Source organism: Silene latifolia, chromosome Y (genome assembly GCF_048544455.1).
Source record: "Silene latifolia isolate original U9 population chromosome Y, ASM4854445v1, whole genome shotgun sequence".
Taxonomy (NCBI): Eukaryota; Viridiplantae; Streptophyta; class Magnoliopsida; order Caryophyllales; family Caryophyllaceae; genus Silene; species Silene latifolia.
Window position 1 is genome coordinate 5,747,863 of NC_133538.1, and position 22,822 is coordinate 5,770,684.

The 22,822-nt window shown below is 36.2% G+C and overlaps 1 protein-coding gene across 4 annotated transcripts in view; it reads right to left on the reverse strand.

The window, feature by feature from the left end:
• LOC141634278 (sugar transporter ERD6-like 6) overlaps positions 1–22,024 on the reverse strand; it is a 44,669-nt gene extending 22,645 nt beyond the window's left edge. Inside the window, exons 1-7 of one of the 4 annotated variants that reach the window (XM_074446502.1) lie at positions 21,692–22,024; positions 21,404–21,466; positions 21,191–21,280; positions 20,992–21,051; positions 20,816–20,881; positions 6,154–6,327; positions 5,586–6,069 (exon numbers count right to left, since the gene is read on the reverse strand). In XM_074446502.1, coding sequence (XP_074302603.1) covers positions 5,821–6,069; positions 6,154–6,327; positions 20,816–20,881; positions 20,992–21,051; positions 21,191–21,280; positions 21,404–21,466; positions 21,692–21,943 — 954 coding nt within the window. In that variant the 5' untranslated portion in view covers positions 21,944–22,024 and the 3' untranslated portion in view covers positions 5,586–5,820. Of the gene's footprint in view, positions 1–5,585; positions 6,328–20,815; positions 20,882–20,991; positions 21,052–21,190; positions 21,281–21,403; positions 21,467–21,691 lie in introns of those variants that run through there. The other 3 variants (XM_074446503.1, XM_074446501.1, XM_074446505.1) reach the window with 3 other exon arrangements.
• Positions 22,025–22,822: the final 798 nt, after the last annotated feature.

Genomic DNA, 22,822 nt, shown 5'->3' on the forward strand with positions numbered 1-22,822 from the left:
GCTAGCACTTCCAAAATCAAGAAGGGTCCTCTTGATAAATGCCATTATTGTAATGGTGTTGGACATTGGAAAAGAAATTGTTCCAAATATCTTGGTGACATTAAAGCTGGAAAGATCACTCCAGTAGGTATATGACTATCCTTTCTTTTATGTTTCTAATTAAACTATGGTATTGTGATACAAAGTTGTGATAATGTATCCCCTTTTTATTGTAAATAGGGCCTCTACCAAGCAAGGACAAGGGAAAAGAAAAGCAAGCTTGAGAAACCATCAAGAAGCTAGGAGTAGCTTCCATGAAGCTTGTCTTTTTATTGTCTTATTTTAACTTATGTTTCGGATTTTAGAACCTTTTGATTTCCGTGTTCGACATGGAAATGTTTTTGGATAATGGTTGTATTTTGGATAATGGTGGCTTGGTTTGCAACCCAAGTCACCCGTTTTATCGTATTTTATCCTTGTTTCAAAAAATCGTCTTTATATGCTTGCTCATAGAAACATATGATCATTCACTTAAAGTGATCTAATGGACAACTATAATGATGGGATTCATTATATGTCCACAAGCTTAAGGCTTGTGTGTGATCAATTATAAAGTGATATTGAGTTGATGAACTCTCTTAAAGGAATGTCTATCACCAAGTACACTTATCAAATCTAAAACAATTAGTCAACCTATGAGATAGTCCTCCTTATACTTCAAAAATCATCATTTGTGTCTCATAAGCTATCTTTGAATCTCTACTGTATTCATTCTAATGATAGAGTGAGAGAAAAATGAAGACACAAAGAACACCAAGCAAAATTTGTGTACTTGTGTAAATGTGATCTACGCAAGAAAGAATGATTTGTATACCTATACGAATAGTATACACGAATAGATGAGATCTATGGTCTCGAATAGATGAAATCTACGTGACAAAAGAGACCAAATGAAGTAATCAAAAGAATATGTTCTCAATATTACCAAAAACACGGGATTTTACTAAATCCTCTCTCTAGTTTTCTCTCCCCCTTCTCTCTAAAAAACAAAACCCTAAATCCTCCCCCTTTGCTGCCGCCGTTCTCCTCCTTCCTCCCACCGCCACCCATCAACCCCCTACCATGTCGCCGGGGATGGGGTCTCTCAAGACCTTTCTCCGGCGACCCGTCTCCTCTCTTCCGATTAACCCTCCTCCCCTTTCTTACCCACACCCGGTTCTGGATCGTACGGGTCTGCCCGTTCCTCTTGGTCTGCGTGGTATATGTGGGCTGTTCGGGTCTTATCGAACGAGTTTGTTGAGGTGGTGTGGCAGGGTGGTGCTTGTATCTGGCGGTGTCGTGGGTTTGTAGGGAGGCGGTGGCTTCCGTTTTTTTTCTCCTGTGTTCCGCTTTGTTTCTTTTATGTTTTTGTTTAATTTCCGCTTTCGTTTTTGTTTCGTCTCTCTTTCTGAGGGCTCTGTCCCCGTCTATCGGTGGTGTCCTTCTCTCAGTTTGAGAGCTTTCGTTTTCTGGTTTGCTTGCAGTTTTCTAATAAGTCAGCAGAAGATCAGCGTTGTTATAGATCGTTATATGGTTTTACATATTTTGTCCGATTTATGGCTACAATCAATCACGTTAGAAGAAATGGATACTCGTCAAGGAAGATTCGGAGACCCTCTTATGGATGAAAGCCTTTTGCGGCGAATCGATGATAGAGACTCTGTTGCAGTGTTTCATTCTTTGAACAAGAATTTATTTCCTATGGTTGTAATCGATTTGTATCCGATTAAGCTTGGCATATGTTGTAGATGTCGTATGACTTTTTATTAATGATAATGATTTTTTCTCAAAAAAAAAAAAGAATATGTTCTCAAGATAACTACACGAGGAGACCAAAAGAAAGTTTTGGAATAAGAATGACTAAAGAAAAGTCTTAATTGACTAATTTATGATAATTTTTGACCAATAGTTTCAATATTGATATTTACATAAGAGCCTAAATGAATCAAAGTTGCATCCTAGAAAATAAATGTGATTTATGACTAAAAGTTGCAAATGTGGATATGCCGATATCCACAAGAGCTAAGTTAAGTATTAACCATGCTAATGTCATTACTTAACCTCATTATGAAAATGAAATGGTTAAACCTCCTTCCGAAAAGGGTATTTTGAGAAGGACGTGTATTAGATATAATTCACATTTAGATAATGACATTTCTACGCATCATTATAAAATAAATAAGTTAGAGATTAAAATCTCTTTCCATAAGGTTAAGATTGAAACCTTTTCAAAATAAGTATTTTGAAAGGATATGATGGGAACATATATGGTTTTATCTTAATAACTTAGCAAAACAATATATATTTCAATTCTTGAAATGTTTCGATTGAGTAGTCAATTGCGAAACATGTGGAATTAAGTGGGAGTTGGAAATTATCATGTGAAGACATGGAATTCAGTGGGAGCTATCATCTTGTAAAAGTTTATAACTCATTACTCATTGAGAATGACGAGCTAATACTTTCTTTCACAAAAAGGTATTTGAGTTTTCAATTCTGGATGAAAATGGACTATGATGAATCCAATCACATCATGCACATGTCCAATAATGAATCATATGCATAAGAGCATGATGATGCATTGGCAAGCCATAGAAGAAACATCATGAATTCTCGAGGAGAATCCGATGAGCGATTTCAGTGTTGGACAGAACACTCTGTTATGTGTCAAGAGGTTGCACATATTAAAGTTCGAACACGCGTAAGGATTTATGAAAATCCTGAGCTTTTCAAGCTAAAAGGAGAAATAAGAAGTTTGGAAAGATACTTAGTTGAAGTAAGAAGTTACTCAAAACTAATATCTCCTAATATGCTAGGACTTGTGAGAAGTGCTAGGCTAATCATCTTGACAATTGTTGCAAGACTCTACAAAACATATACTTAGTGCATTGTGAGTGGGTGTAGTACTTGACCAGTGCAAGTCAAATCATCCACCACAAAAATTCATTGGTTGTGTGATAAACAACCAGGAAGTTCTTTCAAGATAAAGAACCCAAACCGAGGTTGGGAACCTGTATGTGTACTTGGTAAGGTTCATGCTATGAGAGATAACATGAATGTAAAGGAAAATGCGATAAAAGAAGTTTGAACACATGGAAAAATGGTATGTTAAAACTTCTATTGCAATCGACTAGTGTTAATACACTTACGATATGCATCACAAGGTTGTAATACGGTATTGACTACCTGAATGTGATGTCGACATTTGTCGTTTGAGTTATTATTAACTCACCTTATACTTTGTTACATCCAAACGGGTTGTAGAGACAATTGAACCCCGCTAAAGTGAACACGGATTAGCATTGTATTCGCCCATAGTTACTTACATGAGGTGATGTCTCGAAGTGACTAGAATCTGATGCGATTGATGGCAAGTTCAAGTGCCATGGAGTCATATGAGAATGACTAGTCGATCACATAGGAAGACTGTTAGGAACACTTTGTCGGGCCTTATGACCGCTTATAGAGTTCTGGTAAATTTATATAGCCTGGTCGTGGCGAGAGCTACTATAGTATTCTAATGAGTCGATTCTTTTGACTAAAGACTATTCGTCTAAGATGGCACAGTTTCAGATTAACTTTGATTTGTGTTACTACGACCTTCGGAAATGGGGTCAAATGGGCATATTTTGGGTTATGATGGCCGTGGCTAGTCGAAGGGAATGAGTGCGATAGGAACTGTCCACCCCTAGTCAGGGTTATAACAATATCTCAGGGCCACTCGAGGAGTAATGAACTGGAAATGCGTGGCCACGCTCGGAAGATATCTATGGTAGATAAATCCGGTCAATCAGTTATTCTCCAGATCGAGGAAACCACTCTCGATATGATCACTTGCAAGTACGACCTGAAAGATACCTTGCATTGAGTGGGAGATAGTAATAGGACAAGAGAATTGGTGACGCACACTTGTCGAGGAGAAGTGGGAGATTGTTGGAATATGTGTCCTCCGACAATAATGCGATCACAACTGTTGATCATGATGATCACATGTTTAAGTCTCATTCTAAAGAATACAATTGGGAAGTAATATTTTACTGTCAACTGGTCCACACATATCGGTAATGATTGGCTGACTAGAGTTTGACATTACTGTCGTGAGACGGTGGTGATCAGTTGATCCCCTTAGGTCATACCTAAAGGGTAACACTCTTAATTGATTATTTAATTGATCGTATGACAATACGGGTTGATTAAATTACTCAAAATTGACGGACGATTTTGGAAGTAATATTTACGTATCTCATTATAATTTGATTAAATAAGATACGGTCTAAGTGATCTTATTGTTTTATTACTTAGATGAAATTATTGTTTAAGGAAACAATTGCATTAGAATGAATAATTTATTATAAATACAAGATGTTGTGATTTATAATTGGTAAAATATTTTGGTACAAATAATAATGAATTACTAAGTCAATTTTGTATATGACGTATTTTTATTAATGTGTTGATTTTTAATATGTTAAAAATACATAACAATTTTACATGACATGTGACATGTGACAAATTGACAAAGATAAAATGGAATCCATTTTATCTCTAAATGGACCGAATTAGTGGGGTGTTTTAGGAAATTATTATGTTATTAACTAAGTGGTAAACATAATCATATTTGCCTAAACCTAACGATGCAAACTTAGTGCCTCTTGTGAAGAGCACCTTGCTCATGCATTGGCCCTAAAAGATTCCCCTCCTACCCGGTTTTATGAAGAGAAAACTATAGGTTTTTCTCTTTAATTTTTACCTTATACACTACCAAAATTATTAGGGTATTCATTCATTCTTACACACATCTAAAAATAAGAGTTTTAGAGAGATAAAATTCTTCCTTTTTGTCCCTTCTCTTAGCCGAAAATTAAGAGAACAAAAATAATATTTTGGTCAATTTTATTTAAATTAATATTGTTCTAGTAATAATAATATTAATTTTATTAAGAGATTACCTTGGGTATTAATCCTTGGGAGGGATTCTACACTTGAATCCTTGTTCATCCAATATTTGGAGAGCTCAAGAACAAGTGAGTAGGAGAACTCACTTGTGCCCAAAAATCCGAAATATCAATGTAAGGGTTGATGATTTCTTCCTTATTTTTATTATTGTTTGCATGCATAAGATCAATGTTTAATTTTATGACTAAATTAAATCATCACATATATGAATATGTTAAGTAATGAGATATTGATTTCTAACATTAACTACCTGTAAATATTTTTACATAACTACCATTTGAGCCAACAATGATTAAATTATGGTTGTTATTCTAAAGTAGGAGATTTGTTGCATCATTGAGTTGATTATGCAAAGTAGATATTATTTTTTTTCTTGACCAATTGAAAAACAAACAGGTATTAATGAACAAAATCTAAAAACTCTCAGTCCCATGTATCAAACACTCTTTTATTCTTATGTCAATATTATCTTAGACATGTACGATGTACTATATGTCTATATTCCATTTTATTGTGAAATTTATCACACATTATTTTAATTTTCGTGCAACGCACGGGCAAGAAAACTAGTTAGAGAGGATAATAGAAAGAGAGATAGAAGAGGGATATAAACTGTAAAAATGAAATGTATATTGTGATTGAATGAATTGTTTGCTTACAACTTCTCTATATTTATAACAACTCTAACTAACTGCCACCTTATGACAACTCAGCACTTTTAACCAACTTAATACACTGATTTCACAAACTAACTTTAACCAACTCGAATGCTATTACAACTAATTTTCTAACAAACTTGCTGTACTACATCATACTTCCTTCCTTCAAAAATGACGTGTCCTCAAGTCAATTATTAACTCCAGGAATGACAAAGTCAGGATATTTTGCTTCAAATGCCAAGGCAGGTTCCCATGTAGCTTCAAATTCTGCAAAGCCTTCCCACTGAATTAAGTACTGGACTTGAGCTCCATTTTGGAATTTAACAGTCCTTCTGTCCAAGATTGCAGCTGGTTGTAATATCTGATCAGCTGGACGTCCTTGTAACCATTTAGGGATGTGGATAGCAATGGGCAATGTTCCCCTGAACTCCTTTAACTGTGATACATGAAAGACATCATGTATTTGTGTAGTAGCAGGTAGCTTGAGCTTGTAAGCAACCTGGCCAATTCTTGCCTCTACCTGAAAGGGACTTGAATATTTATGAGCTAGCTTCTGATTAGCCCTTTGTTGTACAGACATCTGCCTATATGGTTGAAGTTTGAGCCACACCCAATCTCCCACCCCAAATTTCCTTTCTGACCTGTGCCCATCTGCTAGCTGTTTCATTCTAGCTTGTGCTTTGATGCGATCCCGCTAAGTGTTCACAAATTAAGATGTGGTCGTTGGTCACGGTCGAATCAAAACACAATTTATAGCTCCACAAACAACTCTACAATTAGTAAAGAGGCAAGTAAAGGTCGGGTCCCAAGGGACGGGAGTTGAAATGAGATTTCTATTGCAACTAGTGGTGTCTAAGGGGTGTCACAAATTGGGTTGATGTAGAAGGTTACTAAACTAAAATAGCAATGAAAATAAACAAGCAAGATGAATTAAAGGGGTGTAAACAATTGATTAAAGGCACTAGGGTGTCATGGGATCATAGGGGAATCATGGGATATGATCATACAAACATGTTCTCAAATTATAAGCAAGCAATTATTGCTGTGATGGATTGAGTTGGGTTATATCTTACAATCCTAGGAAAGTTTGGGTCCCGGAGCCGAATCGATTAGATTGTACAACACCTACAAGTCGACTTAATCTTCCCTACTCAACAACATGCATGGTCTAATGAGACTCGAGTTGGGTTATGTCTTACAAGTCTCATTGAAAAGATAGAAGATGATAGTAAATGCAAGGATTCATAGGCTTAGCATTTCATCAAATATAACATGTGCATGAGTTGAGATCAAAACAAGCAAGCAAATAAAACATGAAAGCATATTAATTTAAGCATGAATCATTCCCCATGTTGGTTTCCCCTAATCACCCATTAACCCTAGCTAAGAGACTACTCACTCATTATCATGTTGATCATGCTAGCAAGGTTGTCAATCATACCAACAATATGAAACATGATGAATAAATGAAAGTAATTAACAATAATTAAAAAGGGATTAAGAGATTATACCTACTAATGATTCCAATAATAAAGCAAAGATAAAAGAAGTACTTGAATGCTTGATTGAGAGGTTGTCAATCTCCCAACAATAATCCAAATAATCTTCAATTACCCAAAATAAAGGATGAACAAAAGAGAGATTAAAGAACTAAAACTTGGATTAATACTTGATTACAATATTAAAGAGAGATTTGATTGATATTAACTACACTAATTATTGATAAGAAGAACATGCTCCTCTAATTAGACTAATGGGGTATTTATAGTGGAAATTAGGGAGGATGCATTAAGGTTAACTAAGGGCTAAACTAGTAATTACACTTTTTAAGTTGAGCAAGGAGGAGCCGGTATTTTCTGAGAGAAGGGCTTCTTTTTTCGTAGCTTGGAGAAGACAATCCGTGCTGTGCTAGAATCCGGGCGGAATAGGGTCGGGACGGGCGGATTCTGGCCTTGGAATCCGAGCGGATTCAGGGAAATCCGGGCGGATTGTGGAGGTGGAATCCGAGCGGATTGTGGCAAAGCCGCTCGGATTGTCTTCTTTGCAAGGACGGACGGATTGGTGACAATCCGCTCGGATTGTCAGTCAGCAACAAATCTTCTTCTTTTCTTCCCTTTTCTTCATAAATTCCTTGGGGACTCAAGGATCTTTTCTCAACATTGCTCTTCTACTATAATATGTACAAAGGCCTTCTAATCTTGTCTCTCCTTGATGCTTGGTCATTGAATTCGATCAATTTAGTCTCGTTTTGCCATGAAAATGCAAGATTCTTACTCCTTTCCTACCAAGGGATCAAAATCTCAAAGAATATGCAAAACAAAGAACTAAAGATAAGAAATGACCCAAATAAGCACTAAAAAGCATGGGAACAAGGCTAATTCGGGGGCTAAATATGCGCCAATTATGGTCACATCATGCTTTCACCAAGTGCTGCTTAATTAGAGAAATCATTTGGTCCCTCTTCTGTAATGATCTATCAATTGCCTCTATTTGTGATTCACATGGTAGAGGCTGATTGTAGACCACTTCTCATGGAGTATGGCTAGTAGCAGTACAAAAATGAGTGTTGAACCACCATTCAACTAATGGCAACCACAGACTCCATTCCTTAGGTTTATTCCCACACATATACCTTAAGTATGCTTCCAAGCACCTATTTACCACCTCTGTTTGCCCATCAGTTTGGGGGTGATAAGCTGAAGACAGTTTGAATTCAGTGTCATGTAAAGAAAATAATCCATGCCAAAATTGACTAAGGAACACTGAATCCCTGTCACTCACAATGCTTCTAGGCCATCCATGTAACTTGAATATGTTGTCAAGATATGCTTGAGCCACTTGAACTGATGTAAAAGGGTGAGCTAGTGCCACAAAAATGAACACTTTTGCTTAATCTGTCCACCACCACAAATATGACATATTTCCCATTAGATTTAGGAAGCCCAGTTATGAAATCCATGGATATGTCTACCCACATCTCCTATGGTATTGGGAGAGGTTGTAATAAGCCTGGATAAGCTGCACAATCAGCTTTGGCAGCCTAGCAAGTTGTACACTTTTTTACAAACCTGGCCACATCTTTTGTCATGCCCTTCCAATGAAACAAATCTTTTACTCTTCTTAGATTAATATCTCTCCCAGAGTGCCCTGCAGCCACTGTAGCAATTGTTCTTTCAATTGCACCTTATCCCCAAGCACAATCTTTCCCTTTCTTCTAAGGAAACCATCTTGAAAAGAGTAGTGGTTCACAACTTGTTAATGATTTAATTTCTGGATAATGGTTGAGAGGTGATCATCAGTTGAGTAGCTATTAATAATGAGTTGCCTTAGGTCAGATGACAGCACTGAGATAACCATTAATAGAATTTCTGACCCATGAACCCTTGATAAAGCATCAACAACCAAATTCTCTTTCCCACTCCTGTACTGTATCTTATAGTCAAATCCCATTAATTTAGACAACCAAAATTGCTGAAATGGAGTAGAAATTTTCTGATGTAATAACCATTTCAGGCTTCTTTGATCAGTCTTGATAAGAAAATGATTACCTTAGAGATACTGTTCCCATTTCTTCCCATTTCGATACTGTAAATACAATTGCTAGTAACTCTTTTTCATATACAGATAACCATTTAGGACCCAAAGCTCTGTTAATGTAGGCTAAGGGATAGTTCTCCTGAATAAGAACCCCCCCTATTCCATCATTTTAAGCATCTGTTTCCACAATAAATTGTTTTGAGAAATTAGGTAAGGCTAGAACTGGAGCAGTAGTCAGGGCTATTTTTAATTTCTCAAAAGCTTCATTAGCTTCTTGATTCCAAATAAATGGTCCCTTATTCAAAAGACTAGTAAATGGCCTGCTTATTACAACATAAAACTTAACAAATTTTCTGTAGTACCCAGCCAAACTTATGAAGCTTCTCAATTCTTTGACAGGCCATTTTGCAAGAGCCTCAATTTTCTTTGGGTCAGTCTCAACTCCATTCCCAGATATAAAATGACCCAAATACTCAACTTTCTTCATAGCAAAGGAACATTTTGATGCTTTGGCTAACATGTTATGGTTCTGCATTAATTGAAATACTTCTTCCCAATGTTTCATATGCTCTTCTTGTGAATTGCTATACACTAGTATATCATTAAAGAATACCAGTACACATTTCCTCAACAGTTTCTTAAAAACAGAATTCATCCACCCTTGAAAAGAAGATGGTGCGTTTGTTAGGCCAAAAGGCATTACCAAGAATTCATAATGACCCTCATGAGTCTTAAAAGTTGTTTTGTAGACATCTTCTTTATGCATTCTAAGTTGGGGGTAACCAGCCCTCGAATCCAACTTGCTGAATATGCTTGCCCCTAATAGCTTATCAATGAGCTCATTAATTACTGGAATTGGAAATTTGTCTTTGATAGTTCTCTTGTTGAGTTGTCTATAATCAATACAAAGCCTCCAAGTACCATCCTTCTTTCCCACCAATACCATTGGTGATGCAAATGGACTATTGCTATTCTAAATAATCCCATTTTCCAGCATTTCTTCTACCAATTTCTCAATAATATCTCTTTGCTTCAGTGTGGATATATGTATGGCCTAATACTCACCGGACTTGCCCCTGGTTCCAATGGTATTTTGTGATCAAATACTCCCCTAGATGGAGGAAGACATTTGGGTTCTTCAAAAACTTTTTTATACATGGTTAAGAGAGTTTGAAGTTCAAATGGGTGTGTGGTTCAGTGTCTGTGGTCATGGACAGTGGTTAAACTCTATATCCAAGTTGCTGTTAGGGGATACTAACTATAGCAAACACAACTGAGAAGCTTAGGACACCAGTTTCTATGAAATTTCTCCCTTATGAACTTTAAACGGGGTTGCTGGTACCCCTGCAATTTAACTGAAGAACCCTTCCATTGAAACTCCTTAACCAATCTTTTAAAATCCCATTGAATAGAGCCTAGAGTACTCAGCCATTGCACTCCGAAGACCATGTCACAACTCCCCAATGGAATTAATAAAACATCAGTAGTGAATTTTTTGCCATGTAAATCTTAAGTGAAGTTCTTACACATGTACTAATAGGCCAAGCGGTTTCCATCAGCCATTACTGCCACAGCCTGGGGTGGTATCTTTTCCAACAGACAACCCAATTTCTTGGCGAAGTTCAGGTCCATAAAATTATGTGTACTGCCACCAGGATATGCAAGGGTTTCCTTCCATATGTACCCACCACCCTCATAGTCTAGTAACTTTGACTACCAGAAAGTGCATTCATAGAAATACATGGTTCACTCAACATTTTCTCATGCACTGTTTCCTCATCTTCATCATCATCCTTTAACTCTAGCAACTCTTCCTCTAACTCATCTTCTCCCAAAATCTCTACAGTGAACAATTGAGTTTTCTAAAACTGACAATTATGGTTTTTATCATAGGGTTTATTACAATAATAGCATTCTCGTTTAGCCAATTTCATCTCTATCTGAGGCAGGAATATAGGTTCGTGGATTAAACTTGGAAAGGCTTTAAAGATGGTTTAAGCCCTCCAACAAAACAGTCCAACAAATATTCAGCACTTAAACATGGATGTCTTTGCATCATTAAACCTTTTAATGCCTCAAATTCATCAATATAGGTGTTAAATGATCCCAACTGATGTAATTTGTTAAATTTCTCAATTATATTATGAGAGGTTTCATCTCTAAATCTTGCTAGCAAATCAACAACAAATTCATCCCATAAAGCCCCCTTATAAACAGTAAGATAACTAGTAACCCATGTCTCAGCTTTACCAATCATACTCAAAGAAGCAAAATCAACCTTTTGTTCATCAAGAATTCGACACAAAGAGAAATATCTAACACATTTCTTAACCGACATAAATGAATTAGAACCATAAAAACTGGAAATTCAAACTTAGGAGTATACCCTAAAGGTCTGGGAGTATGCGTGTCTGAATTGGGGTGTTATAATAGCCCGTATTTTAATAATAATTTATAAGAATAATTTATGTAATTTAATAATTAGTTAAAGGCATTTCTAATAATAATTACAACTAAGACGATAATTAATTAATAAATTAATAATTCAAGTCGGGAATTGGGCTTAGCTAATAGTACAGTATTGGGCCGTGTGATATAATTAGGGGACGGGTCTTATAGGCTTAATAATTAAGTAATCGAATTTTGTATCGGGAATTAATAATAAACAATATGGAAATAATAATTATATCAATAATTATCATAATAATAATAATAATAATAATAATAATAATAATAATAATAATAATAATAATAATAATAATAATAATAATAATAATAATAATAATAATAATAATAATAATAATAATAATAATAATGTTATGGCAATAATAAGATAATTGGTGGAAATTCTAGTTATGGTAAGACTAGTAATATATGATAATAATAATAATAATAATAATAATAATATAATTTATAATGGTAATTCTTATAATAATTAGAATAAAGTAATTATAATAAGTTTCGTAATTGACCTCACATACTCTTTAATCTTACACTATAAATACCATAATAAATCTAAAAATAATTCATAAAAGAAGAAAGAAGAGATCTAAAAGAAAGAAGAGAAGAATTAAGGAAGAGAAAAGCAAATGAATTAATTTTGTTATCGCCTCAAGGTAATTCTTTAAGACCGTTTTATGTATATACTTTGCGATATTATAACTTGTTATCTAGACCACCATAGGACAAGTCGTGACCATCGTTGTGACCGTGGACCACCAGGGACCACTGTTGACCTCATTGGACCACCATTGACCGACGGGAGAGGGGTGTTCAGGCGGGTTTTTATGGGTGGTTGTATGGCGTGTTTTATATGGTTTTGAACCCCTATAAAATCGTGACTGACCTGGGTTTGGGTTAGGGTGGTACCTAGGGTTTAGTCGACCACTGTGGAGGGGGGGGGGGGGGTTAAGGTTGCTTAAAGGCGGCGGTTTTCACGTTGGGTGGCCGGATTTTCGTGGGTGGTTATATGGTTGTTGAATTCGATTTAGACACGGGTTAACCTCTTTCTGTGACTTGACCGCACTCGGGTCTGGGTTGGTTGGCTTGTGGGTGGTTAGTCGGCTATGGTGGAGGTGTCGTGGAGGTTTCAGGTGGTGGTTTGTGGTGGGGTTGGCCGAAAATTCGAAACAGGGAAGAGTTGATTGTTGTTGTTGCTGACGGTTTTAGGGGTTGTTGTGGTGGCGGTGTTTGGTCGAGGGGAAGGAGGGACCACCCCTGGAACCACCGTGGGTCATTGGTGGCAACGGTGGTGGCCATAGGCGGTGTGGTTGGTGTAGATGAGGGTGTCGGGTGCCGGGTTTTTGGTATTTGGTGTTCATGGTCGTGGTAGCTAGGGCGTGTGGTTGTGGGGTTCTGGTGATGGCTAGGCTGGTGGTTAATGGTCGTATGTATGCATCGTAGTGCGGGCTTGAGATGGAAGGTGGTGGGGGTGTAATTGGTGGTTGGTAGTGTCAGGAAAGGACGGGTGAAGGAAGGGTGTTGAACATGGTTTTAACGTGTTGTATGGGGTGATGTTTGTGGATGTGCGTACACGGGTTCTATGGTTGGCTTTTATTTAATAATCAAGACGGGTTGACTCGGGTTTTGGTGGGTAATCGGGTTTTGAATTTAATAAATGGGTATATCTTTAGTTGAGTCGGGATTAATTAATTAATTAATTAATTAATAATCGTTGAGTCGGGTTTCTAAGTTGGGTTTGATGCGGGTTTTTGTATATCATAATAATTAATCATAATAGGTTGTGAATAAAATATGAAAATTAATAATGATAATTAATATGGATAATTAATAATAAAGTATAAATAAATATTTAATATAGAATAATAGTGATTAAATGTTATTTTATGTTAGGTGACGATTGTGAAGAATTATAATCGGATTGCTTTATTTATTGGATTGCTTGAGCTGCGTAATTGGAATTGCTTGCCAGGTAGGGATAAATCCTACTCAACTTTTACTCGATAATGTTTGTTGGATGATTTATATTAAACTGAATTGATCATATGAGAATTGTGTTAGTTGATATCATTGAAATTGTTGGAAGGGAGAATTATTTTGTATATGTTGGTTGGATTAGTTATGATGGAGTTACTGTTATTGCATTGGTTATTCAGTTTAATACTGGCAGACATCCCTTCGTGGTGATGTAGATTATTATTGAGGTTATATTGGCAGACGTCATGGTAAGAGCCTACGGGTGACGTATTTCAGATTTATTCTGGCAGACGATATTTTATCGAATTTACTCGAGGCAGGCCCCAGATTGATCTGCAGGCCATTTGGTGGATATTAATCAACTATATGTTGAGGTAGACATTACCTTATGGTAATGTAGTGTGTGTTTACTCACCTTCGGGTTGAGGCTGCCCCGGCCAGGGATTGGCGGGATGATTAGTGTAATGAGTAAGTAAAAGAAAGGAGCACGTTGTCAGGGGGTTGTGCAATGAAAAAGGAAATTGGATTATTTATCGTATGTTTTTGTTGTTAGTATTTATTCCTACTCAACCTCTCGGTTGACTGTGTATTCGTGAACACCTGCGGTGAACCGTTTTATGGGGAGCAGATTTGACAGTACTAAAGATTAGCTGACTTGGGAGCATTGGGATGAGAGCTCGACTTGGACCATAGTTGAAGTCTAGATCACATAGAATAATTATATCACTTTATTTATTTCCGCTGCGAGTTTTAATTATTTTATATTAAGTTTTAAGTTGGATTAAGTTGTAATAAACATATATTCACTAAAGTTTTAATTTAAAGTACTTTGGCATTGTTGTACTTTGTTATTCACTACCTCGGGAAACCGAGATGGTAACAGTTCTCATTTACTTGGGAATGTCTAGCTAAAGGCTCCCGAATAAATGGGGGGTGTTACCAAGTGGTATCAGAGCAAAACGATCCTCAGGCCTAACCAATGAATAATAATGAAGTTAGGACGTGTCTAATAAAATGAACCCCGGGTAGAAACTGTTAGGAGCCCTTCTTAGTGCGGTTAAGAAGCTAGCCTTAATTCGTACCATGGCCCTTCCAGTTTTGAACCGGGAACCTTGAGAGAATACTTGAGAGTGTGGGGTAATTTAAAATAAATATAGTATATTTCTCTTCGGAATTTTGTTTGTCTTGATTGCGTATTGTTGTCATTAATGGTTGCGGTTACGGGGGCGTAACCTTGTTTTACGGAGGAGGGATGTGATATGATTTCTTTTAAGCATTATTTTAAGCATGTTGATATGAGGAAGTATGTGGACATGTATGTGGAAGGAGTGAATATTATTAAGCATGTGAAGTATTAATTGTTGTGTGGAATTGTGAAGAATGCGATTTTGGTTGATTTCACAAGATTTTTACCCTTTATTGATTTGGCTGCCATTTACTCTCTGTTTAAAATTATTACACGAGATTTTTATGTGTGATACCCTTTTGAGTTAAATTTCATATGACACTGGTCTCGTGTTCAAATAATATACAGTTAAGGAGAAATAAATATTTTAGTGGACAGTAGTCGAAATATTCCTGTACAGTGATGTTTTCGCGCCATGTTTTTGTAAAATTTGCCATTTAAAAACTACTTAATGATTTGTTATAATTCCAACTTCACTGTTTAAAAGACTCATGTATGTTTCTAAATTAGTAAGCCACGTTGTAGGAAAATATTTTGACAATTTACTGTGATTTTTACAAGTTGACCTAAGTTCCTGACAAGTTGCTGTAAAGTTTCTGTTTCGACAAAGTAGTTTGTAAAATGCATTATAAATCGATCCTATGAGTTTTTGACTTGATTCTTTTTCTCATGGTTTACTAACTCTCTGTATTTTATAAAAAGTATATGTACTCAAGGAGTCATTAAGTTATTATTTATTAACGATTTTTGGAATTTGTAATATGTTTTGTTATTCTTGAAAATGGAAGCTCTATGCTAAAGTTTCTAAAAGTTATTTTCTCATATCTTGATATTTTCATGTTGTGAATTATGTGAAGTAGGATGATATGTCTAGAGATATGAGGAATGTGTTGCCCTAAGCCATATATATGTTCACAATAATTGCATCCGTGTTTAAGTTAGATATCATCATTAAAGAAAAGATTAATTAAACAGTTTGCGTATCTTTTGTTATAGATCTTGGCAATGTATTCGCCTATAGCTAAAGTAAGAAGTTGGAGTTTAATTAAGGATTAGTTCGAATATCCTATATGATGTGGTTTTGCTATTTGGAAGAAAATCAAAGATTTTGTTATTCATTTAATCATACTTGGGGTTGTGTTTGAAATAATAGTTGACTTGTGTTACAGTGTGTGTTCATGATGTTGTGGCATTACAACAATGATTTGGTGGTTCCTATCGTTTGTTGTTCCGAACTTCGAGGACGAAGTTTATTTTTAATGGGAAGGAATGTAATACTACGAATGTTTTGAGTTATTGTTGTGATACCTTGTGATAAGATTGACATAGTTGATAATTGTAAATGGATGATTGTGTTTTCATAAGTTGGATGGTTCTTAGTTGTGTGGATGCTTATAGGTGTTATTGTAGTAGTTATGGGCGAACTTTGGGACGGAGTTCATTTTAAGGGGGGAAGACTGTAATAGTCCGTATTTTAATAATAATTTATAAGAATAATTTATGTAATTTAATAATTAGTTAAAGGCATTATAAAATGCATTATAAATCGATCCTATGAGTTTTTGACTTGATTCTTTTTCTCATGGTTTACTAACTCTCTGTATTTTATAAAAAGTATATGTGCTCAAGGAGTCATTAAGTTATTATTTATTAACGATTTTTGGAATTTGTAATATGTTTTGTTATTTTTGAAAATGGAAGCTCTATGCTAAAGTTTCTAAAAGTTATTTTCTCATATCTTGATATTTTGATGTTGTGAATTATGTTAAGTAGGATGACATGTCTAGTGATATGAGGAATGTGTTGCCCTAAGCCATATATATGTTCACAATAATTGCATCCGTGTTTAAGTTAGATATCATCATTAAAGAAAAGATTAATTAAACAGTTTGTGTATCTTTTGTTAGAGATCTTGGCAATGTATTCGCCTATAGCTAAAGTAAGAAGTTGGAGTTTAAGTAAGGATTAGTTCGAATATCCTATATGATGTGGTTTTGCTATTTGGAAGAAAATCAAAGATTTTGTTATTCATTTAATCATTACTTGGGGTTGTGTTTGAAATAATAGTTGACTTGTGTTACAGTGTGTGTTCATGATGTTGTGGCATTACAATAATGATTTGGTGGTTCCTATCGTTTGTTGTTCTGAACTTCGAGGACGAAGTTTATTTTTAGGGGGAAGGAATGTAATACTACGAATGTTTTGAGTTATTGTTGTGATACCTTGTGATAAGATTGACATAGTTGATAATTGTAAATGGATGATTGTGTTTTCATAAGTTGGATGGTTCTTAGTTGTGTGGATGCTTATAGGTGTTATTGTAGTAGTTATGGGCGAACTTCGGGACGAAGTTCATTTTAAGGGGGGAAGACTGTAATAGCCCGTATTTTAATAATAATTTATAAGAATAATTTATGTAATTTAATAATTAGTTAAAGGCATTTCTAATAATAATTACAAGTAAGACGATAATTAATTAATAAATTAATAGTTCAAGTCGGGAATTGGGCTTAGCTAATAGTACAGTATTGGGCCGTGTGATATAATTGGGGGACGGGTTTTATAGGCTTAATAATTAAGTAATCGGATTTTGTATCGGGAATTAATAATAAATAATATTGAAATAATAATTATATCAATAATTATCATAATAATAATAATAATAATAATAATAATAATAATAATAATAATAATAATAATAATGTTATGGCAATAATAAGATAATTGGTGGAAATTCTAGTTATGGTAAGACTAGTAATATATGATGATGATGATAATAATAATAATAATAATAATAATAATAATAATAATAATAATAATAATAATAATAATAATAATAATAATAATAATAATAATAATAATAATAATAATAAAAATAATAATAATAATAATAATAATAATAATATAATTTATAATGGTAATTCTTATAATAATTAGAATAAAGTAATTATAATAAGTTTCCTAATTGACCTCACATACTCTTTAATCTTACACTATAAATACCATAATAAATCTAAAAATAATTCATAAAAGAAGAAAGAAGAGATCTAAAAGAAAGAAGAGAAGAATTAAGGAAGAGAAAAACAAATGAATTAATTTTATTATCGCCTCAAGGTAATTCTTTAAGACCGTCTTATGTATATACTTTGCGATATTATAACTTGTTATCTAGACCACCATAGGACAAGCCGTGACCATCGTTGTGAACGTGGACCACCAGGGACCACTGTTGACCTCATTGGACCACCATTGACCGACGGGAGAGGGGTGTTCAGGCGGGTTTTTATGGGTGGTTGTATGGCGTGTTTTATATAGTTTTGAGCCCCTATCCAATCGTGACTGACCTGGGTTTGGGTTAGGGTGGTACCTAGGGTTTAGTCGACCACTGTGGGGGGGGTGTCAAGGTTGCTTAAAGGTGGTAGTTTTCACGGTGGGTGGCCGGATTTTCGTGGGTGGTTATATGGTTGTTGAATTCGATTTAAACATGAGTTAACCTCTTGCTGTGACTTGACCGGACTCGGGTTTGGGTTGGTTGGCTTGTGGGTGGTTAGTCGGCTATGGTGGAGGTGTCGTGGAGGTTTCAGGTGGTGGCTCGTGGTGGGGTTGGTCGGAAATTCGAAACAAGGGAGAGTTGATTGTTGTTGTTGCTGGCGGTTTTAGGGGTTGTTGTGGTGGCAGTGTTTGGCCGAGGGGAAGGAGGGACCACCCGTGGAACCACCGTGGGTCATTGGTGGCAACGGTGGTGGCCAGAGGTTGTGTGGTTGGTGTAGATGAGGGTGTCGGGTGTCGGGTTTTCGGTATTTGGTGTTCATGGTCGTGGTAGCTAGGGCGTGAGGTTGTGGGGTTCTGGATGGCTAGGCTGGTGGTTAATGGTCGTATGTATGCATCGTAGTGCGGGCTTAAGATGGCAGGTGGTGGGGGTTTCATTGGTGGTTGGTAGTGTCGGGAAAGGACGGGTGAAGGAAGGGTGTTGAACATGGTTTTAACGTGTTGTATGGGGTGGTGTTTGTGGATGTGCGTACACGGGTTCTATGGTTGGCTTTTATTTAATAATCAAGACGGGTTGACTCGGGTTTTGGTGGGTAATCAGGTTTTGAATTTAATAAATGGGTATATCTTTAGTTGCGTCGGGATTAATTAATTAATTAACTAATAATGGTTGAGTCGGGTTTCTAAGTTGGATTTGATGCGGGTTTTTGTATATCATAATAATTAATCATAATAGGTTGTGAATAAAATATGTTAATTAATAATGATAATTAATAATAAAGTATAAATAAATAATTAATATAGAATAATAGTGATTAAATGTTATTTTATGTTAGGTGACGATTGTGAAGAATTATAATAGGATTGCTTTATTTATTGGATTGCTTGAGCTGCGTAATTGGAATTGCTTGTCAGGTAGGGATAAATCCTACTCAACTTTTACTCAATAATGTTTGTTGGATGATTTATATTAAAGTGAATTGATCATATGAGAATTGTGTTGGTTGATATCATTGAAATTGTTGGAAGGGAGAATTATATTGTATATGTTGGTTGGATTAGTTATGATGGAGTTACTGTTATTGCATTGGTTATTCAGTTTAATACTGGCAAACATCCATTCGTGGTGATGTAGATTATTATTGAGGTTATATTGGCAGACATCATGGTAAGAGCCTTCGGGTGACGTATTTCAGATTTATTCTGGCAGACGATATTTTATCGTATTTACTCGAGGCATACCCCAGATTGGTCTGCAGGCCATCTGGTGGATATTAATCAACTACATGTTGAGGCAGACATTACCTTATGGTAATGTAGTGTGTGTTTACTCACCTTCGGTTGAGGTCGCCGGCCGGGGGCGGGATGATTAGTGTAATGAGTAAGTCAAAGAAAGGAGCACGTTGTCTGGGGGTTGTGCAATGAAAAAGGAAATTGGATTATTTATCGTATGTTTTTGTTGCTAGTATTTATTCCTACTCAACCTCGCGGTTGACTGTGTATTCGTGAACACCTGCGGTGAACCGTTTTATGGGGAGCGGATTTGACAGGTACTAAAGATTAGCTGACTTGGGAGCATTGGGATGAGAGCTCGACTTGGACCATAGTTGAAGTCTAGATCACATAGAATAATTATATCACTTTATTTATTTCCGCTGCGAGTTGTAATTATTTTATATTAAATTTTAAGTTGGATTAAATTGTAATAAACATGTATTCACTAAAGTTTTAATTTAAAGTACTTTGGTATTGTTCTACTTTGTTATTCACTAACTCGGGAAACCGAGATGGTAACAGCTCTCATTTACTTGGGAATGTCTAGCTAAAGGCTCCCGAATAAATGAGGGGTGTTACAAGTGTCTCTCTGTAGAAGGAGATGGCCTTTCACCCAAAGAATACCCTATATCAATGTCATCATTTGAGAAATTTGAGTCTCCAATTTCTGTTTATGCTATGATTGTGTTTCCAATTGAGCTTGCAAACCGTTAATTTGATCGTCCATGGTTGTCTTCTTGGTTCTTGTTTTTGGCGCCAGGACAAAGGAGCCGAGCTCAACCTTGATGACTGAAGAATTAGAGCGAATAGTAGAGAGAGATAGAAGAGGGATATAAACTGTAAAAATGAAATGTATATAATGATTGAATGAATTGTTTGCTTACAACTTCTCTAGTATTTATAACAACTCTAACTAACTGCCAGGTTATGACAGCTGAGCACTCTTAACCGACTTAACAAACTAACTTTAACCAACTCGAATGCTATTACAACTAATTTCCTAACAAACTTGCTGTACTACATCATAAGGTGACTTAAGGATAATCACCTGGTTGAGGTGATATTTCGGCAATAGAAACATGAACCTAATTACAGTAAACATGAACCTTTAACCAAGCATTCCTCTCATGTGTTGAGGTGATAGTTCAACAATATAAACAGGAACCTAATTATAGTAAACACTGTCAAGGCTCTACTGAACCATTATATAAAGTAATCAAGCTAAGCAATAAAATCATGAAGAAAGGATAAGATTTACCGTGTATGAAATAGTCCCAACACCAAAACCATCGAGCAGTCGTCCCATGTACAAGAATGAGACATTCTTCAAAGTACACCAGCAATTAAGATAAACAAGTTTGCAACAAAGCTTCAATCAGTAAAATGTACATTAGACTCCTATGATAATAACTCCTTCATATGTTGATCACTTACTTTGGAAAAGGATATCACAAGCCATCCTATAACGTTTGGTATCACGGCAATCATCAGAGACTGCATTTCAATCAAAGACAACATTATCATTAACATTTACTCCAGAAGATTTATCCCTTTTATGTCCTAGTTAAGAGAATTACCAATGTATGTAACAGTTTTAACTTGTTAACTAAGATAACAGATCAAAATGTCATACCCTTTTACGCCCAATGTATTCAGAAATCTGTCCACTAGCAATTGCTCCAACCATTGCTCCCACATTCGCAAATGATCCGAACATAGAGAACTATTTCCCCCACAATAAACCAAAAACAATGATTAACCAATGTCTAGATTAGACCATCCACAAAATCCATTTACTAAACCCGTATAACTTTACCAGCTAAAGTAGCTGACGTATTTAAATTACCTCTGAAACTTCAAGATCAAGATCCTTAATGATTGCGGATTGAGTTGGTGATGAATACCCACACTACAATTCAAACAACCAAATAAAATATAAACTCAAAAGAAAAAAAACAAGCGCCACAATAATCTTCGGACTTATTAACATTCCCCTTCTCTCATTCCATACGGAAATGGAATAAAACGAGGGAATTGAATAAATGATACAAAGTATGTACTCCCTCCGTCCCAATCATTATGATTAGGACGGAGGGAGTATTATGTATAATACATAAGGAACAAAAAAAATTACGGTGAAACCATATTGGATGGGGCCAAGGGCGACAACAAGAACGCAAAAGACGATAGAGACAGCAGAATCACGGAGATTAGTAACGGAGCCAAAAATGCTAGATTGTCTAGAGCCAAGAAATATGGTTGACCCGCTAGTCATGGGATCTTTACCGGTACCGGAAGCGGTAGGATTCATACGGTACCAGCTTCCGGTATGAAGGAAAGGTTTCTTGAGGTCGGCCCTAGGATCCTCCGCATCGCCGCTGTTCATTTCGCCGGAGATATGATCGTGATTTTGTTGGGTTAATTAATTAATTTATTTATTTATTTATGTGATGGGGAGGGAAGAGCAGAGAAGGGAAATAGTAAATGAATGAAATGAATAGGTTGTTGGATGGCGCCAATTTTTGGTTTTAATTAATTAGGAAAATGAAAGGCCGCCACCGGGTGGCACTCAATTTGGGCGCCACTCTCTCGCAGGGGTGAGTGGGGATCCCTTCAATTAAGAATGCATGTGAGAGGGTGACACCCAATTTGGGTGTCACCCGGTTGCGCCCTATCACTGTCCAATTTATTATGGATCTTTTTTTTCACATACGGATTTTACTCTTTCACATAAGACTTTTACAACTATACACTTGTCAATTTTTTAATTTTCTCACCCAATAGATTTTTTTCTTTCTTCCCTAATTTCCGTTCATCACCCACACCACCTTTCTTCACCACTCACACCACCTCCGTTTTCCAACCCTTGTCACGGTCGATCCGTTTGCCGACGACGCACCACCGTTCACCACCTCCGACAATCATCCCCAACATCGCCTTCCCCTCTCCCGCATTCTCTCCCCCACACTCCTTCCCGCCGACCACCACCTAACCATCACCACTCCTTCCTGCCGACCACCTGACCATCCACTCTCAAACGCACAACCCAATGGTCCTCACTCCGGTCGTCCCAATCGCACCAACTAAACGCACCACCCACCCCAGCCGTCCTCAATCGTACCAGCCGTATGCACCACCGCCGGCCTCCAGCCATCTACTCTCCCCATTACAATTTGGCATAAACAAAATCATAAGGAACTAATTAATTTCACTAATTGAAACCCCAATAATTCCAATGAAACATACTAATAATTGCTAAACAACA